Source organism: Amblyomma maculatum, chromosome 11 (genome assembly GCF_055883805.1).
Source record: "Amblyomma maculatum isolate TAMU_Amacu chromosome 11, ASM5588380v1, whole genome shotgun sequence".
Classification (NCBI taxonomy): Eukaryota; Metazoa; Arthropoda; class Arachnida; order Ixodida; family Ixodidae; genus Amblyomma; species Amblyomma maculatum.
In genome coordinates this window covers 151,434,067-151,448,829 of record NC_139354.1, presented here as the reverse complement: position 1 = coordinate 151,448,829, position 14,763 = coordinate 151,434,067, and the positions used below count along the sequence as shown (strand labels likewise).

General features: G+C 49.5%; 1 protein-coding gene across 1 annotated transcript in view; it reads right to left on the bottom strand.

Annotated features, from left to right (window-relative positions):
* The window catches only part of LOC146175187 (serine protease 55-like), a 212,359-nt gene that overhangs the window by 70,519 nt on the left and 127,077 nt on the right, over positions 1 to 14,763 (bottom strand). The window contains exon 5 of the mRNA XM_084585548.1: positions 2,779 to 2,794. Coding sequence (XP_084441674.1) covers positions 2,779 to 2,794 — 16 coding nt within the window. The remainder of the gene's footprint in view (positions 1 to 2,778; positions 2,795 to 14,763) is intronic.

The following is a 14,763-nucleotide window of genomic DNA, read 5'->3' as shown; positions in this document are numbered from 1 at the left end:
GGGTGCAGGACGACATAATGCAGCTGCATAGTCCATCGCTGCTGATTCATGCTCTGGAGCTGTCAGAGTCGTCGATTTAGGAACGCCCAGTGCCTGCTTAACTTCTTCACGGACGACGTCCGCGAGCGTCGCCACCTGGGGTTGTTGCAATGATGGTAGCATTCGGTGGAGCTCCTCTCGCACTGTCTCCTGGATGAGGTCCCGAAGGTTGTCTCCGCTTGCAGATGCGTTGGGGTAGTGGGCTGAGTAGTCCGGCTGAAGTGGTCGCTCGTAGTGGCGCATCCGGGTGGCCAACGTCTTCTCGATAGTAGACGCCTCCGTTTCAAATTCCGCCACGGTTTTTGGTGGATTTCGGGCAAGACTTGCAAAAAGCGATTCTTTGTCGCCTGGCATTAAAATTTGACTCTCTCACCTTCGGTCATGTTAGGGCCGGCGCGGCGAAATAGGTGCTTCATCTCCTCAACGTATGCCAGGACAGGCTCGTCAGTAAATTGAAGTCTTGACTGAAGGAGGGCCTGGGCTCTTTCCTTTCGGACGATGCTTGAAAAGGGAGTCAAAAAGGCTTCCTTGAAAATCTCCCAATCCTTCATAGCTGCCTCATGATTTTCGAACCAAACTCGGACATGTCCTTGAAGAGCAAAGTAGACCTGCCTGAGTTTCGCAGCATCGTTGCAGCCGTTGAATTCTGCCACACGTTCGAAAAGGTCCATCCAGTCTCCAGCATCTTCATCCGGTCGTCCGTGGAAGCAGGGGGGCTCACGGGTTGGACGAAAACAACCGGTGCTGTAGTCGGCTGGGCCATTGTCAGCGTCGATGCCTTCCGAGATCGAATGGGGCCAGGCAGCAGACCGTGTTCGGGTTGTAGGCCTTCAAGTCGGCGGCTGGCTCGGTGACCTGTAGGCTGGTCTTCCAGGGCGACAGGAACATGGCTTGGGTCTTCGCTTGAAGGATCAATGGCAGCACCTCCACCAGATGTCACGTAGGGGTGACAAGGTCGACGACACAATGAAGGGTCGATGATTGCACTGAAGAAACTCTTTATTGGGCTGACTTGCACCCGCAAAAGAACTAAGCAACTCAGCGGCGGCGATAGCAAACGTACTCGTCGGTCGTCGGACAAAGAATGCTCGTCACACTCGTCAACGCTCAATTTAAAGGTTGCACAGAACAATTCAGATAACGTCGCAAACAGCTACCAGCACGGGGTGGAACATTGTGGAAAGACACCCGAGGGGCCGGAACCTTCGAGACAGATCTCTGTGCATCTTGCGCTACAACAAAATTGATAAAGGTGTGACTCGCGACATCGAGCATTAACAAACAAAGATTACGGAACTGATACGCGGTCCAGAATCAGAGTCATAAGCCTGTATGCCGGCGGCTGTTAAAAAAACAACAAATACTGTTTTGAAGGTTTCGCGGCAAGTGTTTACGACGGAGCTCAAGCATTTTATATTGGACTACGCACAATCTATCGGAAGAAAGCTGTACATCATCCGCTGACAGATAGGCTTACATTGCCTCTGAATAAGACTACCGCGAAATTCCATGTTTGTTCGATATCCCCGAACATAAGACATGGGTCGCCATCCTGTCCTACGCGATATTCGCTCCTAACACCGCATCTAGTAGACAATTTTTGGATAGCAGAGAGCCCAGACAATTATCGACCTAATGTTATCCCAGATCACAGACATAGACAACCTCGACGTCGCCGCCTCCCTTCAAAGTGGAGAGAAAGCCTGCAGACTCGCCCAATCAGACAATAATGACCAGCAGTGCACTGATGTTTGCTGTTACAACTTATGATGACGTGACGCGTAGTCGCTGAAAGACCTTGTTTGCGTTTGGACTCTGATTATCAGTAGCGCACACAGTGGAATGTTCTTCCAGCTGCACGTTTTCCCACACTAAATCCTCCGCCACATCAGAAAGCTCGACTAGAGCATATTCTCGAGAATGTGGCAACATCTCAGCAACGCTGAGCACCCCCTGAGACAGTTCATGTTATTCGCCTTAAGCCTTATTACGCTCGCCAAAGGCCCGTTAATATTTGAATTTTGAATGTTTATGTTTAGCGTTCTCTGTGCATTTCTTAACATTGTGGAGATGTGCTTCGGGGGCGGAGTAATGTCGCGAACAGTTGTAATTCTTATTTTTTGCATCTGGAAGTAGCTGGCAAGCGGCCTTATGACTTTACGTGCACCGCTGAGAAAAGGCTTGTGTTCTTTGTTTATCTACGCTCAGTGCCGCCGAGACGCGGTCTTATCTTTTTCTTCTTTACACAACACGAGTCGGTGTATGTCGAATAATTGCAAAATATTGCATTAAACGTTGCGCATTAGTAATTCAAAAGTATTGCAAACGTACTGCATTAACAGGTTAAGTGTACTGCAAGCGATTTCACATTTCACACAAACGCAAGCTTTAAATTTAAATGCACATTCTCAAACGCTATCTATCTTTTAGAATGTTCCTTCTGTAATAAACAATACATTGAAGAGATAGGGCTATCAATCAACATGTCTATGGTCATCGGGTAGACACAAGCAACTACCTCCCGAAAGTCGTTTCCGAGCATTTCAATGAGAAAAAACATGTTTCATGACATTAAATTGCTTGTTCCCCAGTCAGACTTTTATGTTCAAGGGACCGAAAATTCGCTGGCAAGTGCCACATGAAGAGGCGTGAGCCTCTGCAATACACATCTCTTTTATACAGCCTTATATCCTATGAATTACCGGCCCTGTGTTTTGTGTAAAAATCGCTCTCAGTAACCAGGAAAGGAAGGAAACTGTTGTATATTTAGTTTCGATTCGAGTTTGTGATCAGCGGCCGCCAGAGGCACCAGTGTCGCTCTGTGTATATAAGTGACTGCTTGCTGAAATAAGAGGGATTTTCTTGGTTGCTTGGCAGTCCGTGTACATCTGCGGCACACGCCGCTACAACATTGGCGACGAGGATTGGCCGATTCCGGCGGGCGTGAATTTCGCCGCTTGCTCCCCGGCGCCATGAGTTTTTCGGGACTCGCACCGCCGCCCCCGTTCCTGCCCGCGCCAGGCCGACCTGCTGATGCGTGGCTGCAATGGTTCTGCATCTTCGAGAACTACCTGCTTGTTTCGGGTGCCTCCGACTGCACGCCGGATCGTCGCAAGGTACTACTTCGTCACAGTCTCGGCGTAGAAGGTCAGCGCATATTTTACACCCTCCCATTTTTGGACAACGCCAAGTTCGGTGAGCAAGTTGCTACTCATAAAGCATCGGGCACATGCGACGCAAGGCCTGAAGTATCATCGTATGATATCGCAGTGGCCACTCTGCATGCTCATTTTTCAGCAACAAGCATTGTTGTTGCCAACAAATTGGGGAGTCAGTGAAGGAATACATCACTGCATTACGGGAGCTTTCTGCTACATGCTCGTTTCCTGTTGAGAAAGATTCGCTGCGTGACCAATTCGAGGCGGGTATTTCGTCTCGTAGCTTGCGCGAACGCTTCTCCTTGAAGGATCGGCTCTCTCGTTCGCTAGAGCGGTACTCCTGGCAAGACAGTTTGAGCAAGCGTACAATAAATCTGCAAGAATTTCCTTCTGAAGATGTTGGACGTATAAATACTCGTGGAATTACGCCTACGCGCACACGATATTCCGACGAGAGCTCGAAGCAGTCACAGAGCCGCGAATCGCATTGTTATCGCTGCCTTTTATCTCGGTACGATGCGGTGTCATTTCGCTGTCCAGCCAAAAGCAAGCGTTGTCACCATTACGGTGTAATGGGTCACTTCGGCTCCGGTTCGTGAGGTAGACAGCCAAAATTCTTCTAGCGAGGAAGTTTTGAGCATACTGGCTGCGGCGACGGCCGCTTGCTCCGCAGTTCACGTCACAGTTTCGATTGGCCGTGCGGACATAACTTTCCTTGTAGATTCTGGGTCATCTGTTTCCATTATTACACAGAACCTTTTCAAACAGCATTTTGATGACCACGTAATTTTTGCCCCAACAGTTCGGTTACTAGACTATTCAAAACAGCCAATTCCGGTTCGTGGTTGTTTTTTTCGCTGACGTTAAGTATAAAGCTGGCACAACAAGACTTCTTTTCTATGTTGTAGAACAAGGCACCTCACTCTTGGGTATTGATGCCATCAATTCATTAAAACATTAACACCTCTTTTTGGGCGAGTTGGTTCATTTTTGGAAAACTTTGAAAGGCGCTTGTGTCTCGTCTCTTGTCTTTAGAGGTCGTGTTTGTTTGCGCTCTTTCAAAGTTTTCCAAAAATGATGCCATCAAGGCGCTCGGTCTACAGATTGGTCATCCCTTCAATGCCTTGAAACGACGCTAATGTATAATTCTCGAAGGGAACAGCGCCCTGACCCTACAAAAGCCATGCACGACAATAACCTCCCAAAGGAATTAGTTGAAGACTTTGGATCTCTTTTCGATGCAGGCCTTGGCCTCGCAAAAGGTTTTGTGCACCACGTCAAAACGCGATCCACAGTGCAGCCAGTCCAGTCAAAACTTCGGCGCTTCCGCTCTCACTGCGATCATTGGTCTCGGATGAGCTCCGTCGGTTGGAAAATATGAACGTGATAGAGAGGTTGGAGGCATCCGAATGGGTGTCACCCATTGTGATTGTTAAAAAGAAAGAGGGAGATATTCGCCTCTGTGTAGACCTTCCACAAGCAAACAAAGCTGTCGTAGCAGACAGCTTTCCCCTTCCTCAAACAGAAGAGCAATTGCATAGTCTAGTGGGGAAACCAAATTTTCTAAGCTTGACTTCGCATCCGCTAACCACCAGGTCATGCTTCATCCTGCGAGTCGCGATTTGACCGCATTTCTAACTCACGAAGGCATCTTTCGTTTTAAACGAGTGTGCTTCGGATTGGCTTCCGCGCCCTCTGTATTTCAGAGTATGATGTCCAAAATCATGTAGGGATGTAAGGGCGCGCTTTTCTATATTGTCACTACTCAAGCCACGACTCAAGACAGGGAGCCGTGAAGGTACACGATACTGTGAAGGTAAGACGCGAGAGTCAGGTTTTCTTCTTTCTGCGATGACAGTGTCCAGCACCAGCGCGCCTCTCGAGCCAACCAACGCCTCGTCGTCGTCGGCACCAAGCACGGCAGTCGCGCGGCGCTAGGCACGTGGCAATATCCCCCCCCCCCCCGTGAAAGAAAAGCATCATCCCGATGACAAGGTGAGAGGAGACAAAAAGAAATTATGTGTTAGGTGAACATAACTCAAGATCTCAATTGCAGGAAACGCTCAGTCACGCGAAAAGTACGGCTTTAAGCGCACCAGATGCAAAATTTCAGGCCACTGACGCCAAACACTGACGGTCACAGTTTCATCTGGAATAACATCGTAATTAACGTTGTCTAAGCGGCGCAGGACTTTATAGGGTCTAAAATACCGGTGGAGTAGTTTCTCGCACAAGCCTTTGTGGCGCACGGGGGTCCACACCCACACTTGGTCCCCTGGTTTGTAGTGGACTTCCCTGTGCTGAAGGTTGTAGTGTCGAGCGTCGGTGGCATGCTGCTCCTTGATATGCAAGCGGGCCAGCTGACGGGCTTGCTCGGCCTGTTCTGCGAAATGGGCGGCATCGGGTCCGACCGTTTCATCCACACACGGGAGTATCACGTCCAACATCGTGCGGGCGTCCCTGCCGTATACGAGACGGATCAGCGTAAACTTCGTGGTTTCATGCGGCGCCGTATTGTAGGCGAAGGTGACATACGGTAGGATCTCGTCCCACATTTTATGTTCAACGTCGATGTACATTGAGGTCATGTCCGCCAAAGTTTTGTTGAGTCGTTCGGTTAGACCATTTGTCTGAGGTTGATACGCTGTTGTTGTGCGATGCTCGATATGGCTGATAGTAAAGGTGTCCCGCTGTAGCCGTGCTGTAAACGCCTTTCCTCGGTTAGTAATGATGATCGACGGTGCAATGTGTCTGAGCAGAATGTTCATAAAAAATCGAGCAACTTCGACGGCAGTACCTCGGGCAAGGGCCTTCGTTTCAGCGTAGCCTGTTAAGTAGTCTGTGGCGACGACGATCCACTTGTGTCCGTTCGAGGATAAAGGAAATGGGCACTAAAAGGTCCATTCCCACTTGCTCAAAGGGTGTGAGGGGTTATTCAATAGATTGTAACATGCCGGATGGCTTGAGCGCGGGTTTTTTTCGCCGCTAGTATTGACGACAAGTCTGTACGTAACGTTTAACGCTCGGAGAAAGATGTGGCCAGTAGTAGTTCTGCCGGACTCGGTTTAGGGTGCGTGTAAAGCCAAAATGACATGATGTTGGTTCGTCGTGGCACGCCAGGAGGATTTCGTGCCTTAGATCAGCCGGTATGACTAGCAGGTATGTTTTTTGCGCACGACGCGTAGAATTCTTCATATAAAGAACCCCATTGTGGAGGCAATACGACGACAGCCCCTGAGCAAGATACAGGGGTATTGTAGGATGCAACCTTCAAGATGGTTAATAATTTGTCGCAGCTCGGCGTCGGCACGCTGTTTGGAAACGAGGTCGGACGTAGTGACTGCTCCAAGGAAGCTATCGTCGTCGGTGGCATCTGACGAAGGAGGGCCGACGGGCGCGCGGGACAGGCTATCAGCATCGGTGTGCTTTCGGCCAGACTTAGATAAGATAAAGTATTTATTTTCCATTGAACATGGTGGAGACAAGGTAAAAAGCCGCTTTTCGCAGTTTGACTGGACCTCGTCCCCTACAAACAGCAGCGTGTCACGCTGTACAAAATGCCCAGCCACAACCTAATAAACAGCACGGAAATGTGTGGGCATAACGTATCAAAGACACTTTCTAATGATGATAAAGATAACGCAAGAAGTACGGTGAATACCCAGCCACAATACACAGCCACAACCTAATATACAGCACGAAAGTGTGCGGGCGCAACGTATCAAAGACACTTTCTAATGATGACAAAAATAACGCAGGAAATACTATGTACAGGCACAGAAGAAATTTAAAAAAAAAATGAAAATTCTACTCATCTATACATAACATGACAGCTCTCAAAGTGATGGTACAGAAAATAAGTTAATGACACTAAGAAACATAAAAGGAAAATTTAATGGGCATTGTAGTTTTTCGGAAAAACACAAAAAAAGCTTAACAAACAGGTGGTTAGGCATGCTTAAAATTGAATTGAAATGGTTGACAACAGTCATTTGTGTCGCTAGGGTCATTTTAAGTTAGAACGCAGCACTCTACACAAATTTATCTTTAAGGCGTTTGAGGCTCAGGTCGAAGATGTCAATGGTATTATTTAGGTACATGTTTAATAAGTGAATGATATTATAACGTACAGTTTGCATAGCGAAATTTGTGCTGTAGGGATGGATCTTCCAGTGTTTCGGATTTCGCGTGTCATAAATATAAATAACGTCGAAATGAAACTCCTGCAGGCGCAATGCCCGACGTGCTAAACGGCCACAAGGATCTTTTAGGTTTTTCAGCCAACACAACGAGTGATGACACTAAATGGTCGGCCATAAAGGTACGGGCGGAACTTGGCAGCGGCCCATACTACCGCCAAACATTCTTTTTCAGTGGTGGAATAGTTATACTCAGCACGGGAAAGTGCACGGCTGGCGTAGGCAATTACTTTCTCGACCCCGTCTTGGTGCTGAACTAGAACGGCACCAAGGCCGACGTTGCTCACATCCGTGTGTAACTCTGTGTCGGCATCATCGTCGAAATGTGCCAGGATCGGGGCTGACTGGAGCCGGCGTCGTAACTCGTCGAAAGCCATCTGCTGCTTGGCGCCCCAGGAAAATGATGCGTTATCTTGAGTCAGTAGTGTCAGAGGGCTGGCCATCTGTGCAAAGTTTTTGATAAAGCGACAATAATAGGAGCACAGGCCCAAAAACCGTCGGACTGCTTTTTTGTGGACGGGGACGAGAAAGGCAGCAACGGCAGCAAGTTTCTCAGGGTCAGCCCGGATGCCATCAGCACTTACGATGTGCCCAAGAAACTTCAATTCGGTGAACCCGAAGTGACACTTTTGAGGCTTGAGGGAAAGGTTGGCAGACCGGACGGCTTCGAGAACAGTTCTTGGGCGGCGCAGGTGTTCCGTGAACGTCGGTGAAAAAATTATCACGTCGTCGAGATAAACAAGGCATGTCTGCCACTTAAGACCTGTGAGCACAGTGTCCATCATCCGCTGGAAGGTGGCAGGAGCACAGCAGAGCCCGAATGGGAGGATGCGGAATTCATAGAGCCCATCTGGTGTTGCGAAGGCAGTTTTCTCACGGTCCCTCTCATCAACTTCAATTTGCCAGTAACCACTCCTGAGGTCAATTAAGGAGAAGTTCTTGGCTCGGGGAAGTCGGTCGAGAGAGTCGTCGATCCGTGGCAGCGGATAGACTTCCTTCTTTTTCATACTGTTAGGATTCCGATGGTCGACACAGAAACGAAGTGTTCCGTCTTTCTTTTTAACAAGGACTGAAGGCGACGACCATGGGCTGCTTGAAGGTTGAATGACGCCATCGGCGAGCATCTCCTTGACTGGCTGTTGGATAGCGTCTCTCTCCCGAGGCGACACACGATAGGGCTGCTGATGGATGGGTCGAGTGCCTTCACGCGTGATAATCCGGTGCCTAATGACCGGCGTTTGCTGCACTTTAGACGAAGACGTGAAACACTCACGAAACTCCAGCAATAGATCCTGGAGTTGCCTCTTTTCAGCGAAGGAAAAGCTACAATTGATATCGACATCGTGTACGGCATCATCCGGTTCGTGCTATGCGTAGCTTCCTCGGAAGCAAAACATTCGGCGACTTCCTGCAGATGGTCGACGTAAGCGATGACAGTGCCACTGAACAGATGTTGATGTTGATTGGAGAATTCGGTGACAAGCACCTCCGTCTCTCTGCCACGAAGGAAAGAAAGACCTCTTGCCACAGAAACTCCTAAGGCGAGCGAGAGGGAGACATTAGGCTCAACAACCAGGAGGTCGTGATGTTGCTCATCGCAGGTAACTCTGGCGAGGATGCTGGCGCGTGGTGGCACTGTGAGGCTATCATCGGTGACTCGCAGCGTGGAGTGGGACCCACGGTACTCATGCGTTTCGGTGAACAGCTTGGCGGAAAACGTCACCAAGTGGTTCAGGAGATCTATAGTGGCACCGTGCTCACAAAGGAAGTCGATGCCAAGAATAACATCGCGAGAGCATTCGCGAAGAACAAGAAAAGTCGCGACAAATGTGCAGCCTCGCACCGTACCCCGGCCTGTGCACATACCCAGTGGCGCAACCACATGTCTGCCTGCCGTACGTATGTCTGCTCCGTTCCATGGCGTCATCACTTTTCTCAGTGTCCTTGTAAGCCGCCCGCTAAGGATAGAATAATCGGCTCCCGTAGCAACAAAGCGCTGACCTCCTTCGTGCCGATGATAACAGGGATGTCCAGGGAGACCCGGCCAAGTGTGATGATGGTGATTGTGGCGAGTGTGCGGGTGGCTCGAAAGGAAGTGAAGTGTGGCCGCGTGCGGGGCGTGCCAGTGCGCGTGAGTTTGTTCCGGCAAGCGAACGGGTCGGACGTTCCTGGGCGTCGCTGGCGGCGGAGTTCATCGTCCTGGGCCTGGCGTACAAGGCCGGCTCGCCAGCACCTGCCGGGCACCTGGTCCGGGGTCTGGTACTGCCCAGCGCTTCGCCATCCGGCGAACAGCTTGCGGAGGCAGCTCGACCGCCCCATCGTGCCAGGCCGCCGCACTTGTGCTGCCGCACTGGTGCCGGACTTTGCAGTACCCGGGCGTGACGCGGTACCCCGCGGTACACCGCAGTACCCCGGACTGTGAAGCAGACGCCGGACACAGACGCCGGAGCGTGGCCTGCCGCGCTACCGAGTCCTCGGGCGACTGGCGTGAACGAAGGCCGCGTCACACCCCGGCCGCTGGTCTTGCCTCAACCGGACTCGTCTGCACCGGCATCTAGTCCACGAGCGGAAAACCAGAAGTAGGACGGTTTTGTGTTAGGACATATCCTATTAGGATAAGCTAGGCTGTATGCATGTCTGTTGCCAGTTACGTTAATTGGTCAAGAAAAGAAAAGCGTCCGTGTGTCTGTGAACCTGCTCTGCTACCTGCCCAGAGCTCCTGAACGGACCTGGGCCCATATATAACATCACAATTTGGCGAGCCTGCCAGGATCCTAGAAATTAGTAGATTCAAGGAACTAATCATTCAGAGAGAGGGCAGAGAGTCGAGGACGGGTTCACACGCATCGCGACGTTTGAGCAAAGATTGACCTAGAGCGTCTAGCCGCGTTGGGCGCTCAGCTGGGTTTCTCAGGCTCCGAGCTGAGAGACTGGATAGATAAGGAACGCGCGGAGCAAAGGGCCGAACGTGCTGCTGAAAGAGAGCAAAGTCGCATAGCCGCGGAGAGAGAGAAAGAAATCTTGGAATTGAAACTCAGACTCCAAGAAGGAGCGAGGAGCAACACGACAGATGATATCGAGCCCATAGTGTCAGCGCCACAAGTACAGCTTTTCAACCCTCAAAAACTGCTACCCCTATTTGACGAGCGACGAGATGACCTGCATGCCTATTTGCAACGGTTTGAGCGTGTGGCAGTGGGACAGGACTGGCCTCAAGATAAATGGGCGATGGCCGTAAGTATGTGCCTAACTGGGGAAGCCTTGACCGTGATCGGCAGGATGTCAGCTGCAGATTCATTAGATTACCAAAAGGTCAAAAAGGCTCTTCTGCAGCGCTTTAAATTCACGGCTCAAGGTTACCACCAGAAATTTCGAAAAGCTCGAGCAGAAGATGGCGAGACGGGAAGGCAGTTAGCCGCCAGGCTTTCGGGTTACTTCGACCATTGGATCGAAATGGCGAGTGTTCCCAAGACATTTGAAGACCTGCGCGATCATGTGATCGGTGAACAGTTCCTGCGGTGTTGCCACCCGAAACTCGTTGTGTTTCTGAAAGAACGGGAGTGCAAGACACTCGACATCATGGCAGACGCAACCGATCGATACTTGGAAGCTCAGAACTATTCGAACATCGGTAAAGTTCCTGACGAAGAGAAACCTCATACCAAGAGTTCCGTCAGCCTGCCGAATAAACCCCAGTTGCGGTGTATGTTATGCAATCGTCCAGGACATCGGGCTTCCGATTGCCGCACGTCCACTAGACCGGTGCTCAAGTGCAACTCGTGTGGAAAGGTCGGACACAAGGCCGAAAACTGCAGGAATCGACACCAAGAGGAAGAACAGAGTGCCGCATGCTCTGCAATTCAGGCTCCCAAACGTGCTGATCATCTTGACTGGCATACGGCCCGGAGCCCATCCGACTCTAGCAGTTGGGCGCAGGTCAGTAAAGACGCACCTCAGAATTCAACAGGAAGAATGCCCATTGTAGAAGGGTTTGTGATGGGGAAACAAGTGTGCGTGCTTCGAGACACTGGTAGTAATGTCGTTATTGTCCGCCGGGGTTTGGTCCCAAAGAACTGCTTCACAGGGCAGACCGAGAGGATAGTACTTGTCAATGGTACGGTAACCCAGTTACCGGTGGCAAGAGTACCAGTGGACACGCCATATTTCAAAGGCGAGGTGACCGCGCTTTGCATGAAGCGGCCCTTGTATGATCTCGTGCTTGGGAATATACCAGGTGTCAGGGCCCCAGATGATCCCAATCACGACTGGATGACCTCAAGCAGCCTAGAGCTTCATACCTCGCAAGATTCCCGAGAACAGGAGCGACCTGTGAATTTTAGACGATGTGTTGCAGCCTTGGCCAAGCCAACAGAAAAGAAAACACCGCTGTGCGTGCCGCCCATTCTTCTGTGTGACATGACAAAGGACCAGTTAGCAGAAGAGCAGCAGAAAGATGTATCCTTAAAACGGCTCTTCCTTAAGGTAGATAAGGAATTCCGATCAGGTAAAGGTAATTCGTACCATTTTTGTGAAGAAGAGGATATTCTTTATTGATATTACTGTATGACATCAGGAAGGATCTTCAAGCAGGTTGTTGTTCCACAAAAACTCCGGCAATCAGTCTTACAAATAGCACATGAGAGTATTATGGCCGGACATCAAGGGATCAGACGTACTACTGATCGTATACTTCAGGACTTTTATTGGCCTGACATACATGGAGATGTTAAACGATTCGTTAAGTCATGTGATAAGTGTCAGAGAACAACACCGAAAGGCAAAGTTGGCATTGCCCTTTAGGCAACATGCCACTGATTACCACTCCTTTCGAACGAGTGGCCGTCGATCTCATAGGACCTTTCTCACCTACGTCTGATAAAGGAAACCGATATGTGCTCACCTTGATTGACTTTGCAACACGGTACCCAGACGCCGTCGCCCTTCCAGCTATTGATGCTGTGCATGTTGCTGAAGCGCTCGTTGAGATGTTTTCACGCATTGGCATACCGAAAGAAATGGTGACCGATCAAGGAGCCACGTTCACCTCAGAGCTCATGAGTGAAGTTGGTCGTCTTCTTTCCATCAAGCTTCTGAAGACATCACCTTACCATGCCATGGCAAATGGTCTTGTGGAGAAGTTCAATGGAACATTGAAAACTATGCTGAAGAGGATGTGCCAAGAAAAACCTAGGTCTTGGGATCGGTATCTGGCACCGTTACTGTTTGCATACCGAGAAGTTCCACAAGCAAGCCTTGGGTTTTCTTCTTTTGAGTTGATTTACGGCCGTCATGTGCGAGGACCACTAACAGTACTGAAGGAGCTCTGGACCAATCAGCATATCGATGGAGATACTCGGTCAACGTACACCTACCTCGTCGAGCTCAGAAACCGTTTGGAGGATACGTGCCAGATTGCTCACGAACAACTAGCACGAGCACGTCAGAAACAGAAACTGTATTATAACCGGAAAAGTCGGCCCAGAAAACTGTTACCAGGTGACAAGGTTCTGATTTTGTTACCGACTGAATCCAATAAGCTGCTCATGCAGTGGAAAGGTCCATACGATGTGATAGACCGTAGAAACGATGTGGACTACATCGTGGACCTAGGACATAAAAGGAAAATTTTTCACATTAACATGTTGAAGAAGTACGAAGAACGAAACCCTCCGACTATTCATCCAGTCTCAGCAGCTGCTGAACTCGACTCCACCTCACTGGACATAGAGACACCTGAAGAGGACTCAGTAGAACTACCTTCTGTGAGCTTGCATCGAACGCAGTGCGCCACGGACGTCAAGTTGGCGTCAAGTCTCTCGGAAGTGCAAGCTGAAGAAGTGCGTGGCTTGCTCCAAGAATTCGAGGGGATTTTCTCAGACTTGCCGGGAAAGACCACATTCACAGAGTGCGCTCTCAGATTGACATCTAATGAACCCATACATATTCCGCAGTACCCTATTCCATTTTCTCTACGTGAAAGTGTAGAGAATGAGGTGCAGGAAATGTTGAGGATGGGGATCATTGAGAAATCGAAATCCCCCTATCATGCTCCAATAGTAGTCGTAAAGAAACCTGACCAGACACTTAGACTCTGCATCGATTTTCGGGAGCTGAACAAAGTATTAATTTCGGACAGCGAGCCAATACCACGCATTGAGGAAGTTCTTACTCTTGTCGGCAGGAAGACTTGCTTTTCCAAGTTTGACTTCACAAAAGGGTACTGGCAAGTGCCAATGGCCTACAACAGTCGTGAGAAAACAGCGTTTTCTAGCATGTCAGGACTGTACCATTTTCTATACATGCCGTTTGGAATCAAAACTGCCCCTGCGGTGTTCGCGCGACTCATGAGGACTGTGCTGGGCGATGTGAAGAACGTTTACCACTACTTCGATGATGTTGTCATCGCCACTGACACATGGCAGGAACATATGGAAACGCTGAAAACAGTATTCGCGAGGATCAAGCGGGCACACTTGACCATAAAACCGAGCAAGTGTGAAATAGGAGAGCCGTCTATCTGTTTCTTAGGTCACCGTATTGGAAACGGCAGGGTAGAACCCCTCCTAAAGACCTTAGACAAGATATTAGGGGCGAAACGGCCGACAACAAAGAAAGTTATGCAGTCGTTTCTTGGATTGACTGGTTATTACCGGAAGTTTATTCCCCATTATGCCGAAATCACCAAGCCCTTGACAGATCTCATCAGGAAAGGACAGCCTAATGCCATTTCTTGGCAACCAGTGCATGAACATGCGTTCACAGTCCTGAAAGCAAAACTCAGTGAGACTCCTATTTTACAGGCTCCTGATCTCTCGAAAACCTTCGTGCTTCGTACAGACGCATCCACCCTAAGTCTCGGAGCAGTGCTCTTGCAAACGGGCAACAATACTATTTTACATCCAGTTGCCTACGCTAGTCGCAATCTGCTGCCCCGAGAAACACGCTATTCAACGATTGAGCGAGAATGTCTAGCTCTTGTCTGGGCAGTGCAGAAGTTTCATATTTATGTGTATAGCAAACATTTCACCATCCAATCTGATCACCAGCCGCTCCAGTACCTGCAATCCGCGAAGCATATGAACAATCGAGTGTTGCGGTGGAGTTTATTCCTCCAGGAATACAACTTCAGCATAGACTACATAAAAGGGAGCGATAACGTTGGTGCCGATTACATGAGCCGTGTGTGAAAGGTGTAGTAGTGTGTTTTGTTGACTGGAACGGGATTTAGAAAAAAAACGAACTCGTGTGTTGCATTGTGGATTGTGAATGGTGTGTGGATTGTGACGAATTTTTGCGTGTTTCTGCTTTGTGGTTATTTGTGTAGTTTGTGCATTTATTTCCCGCCACGTCTCCCCCCTCCCGGCGCC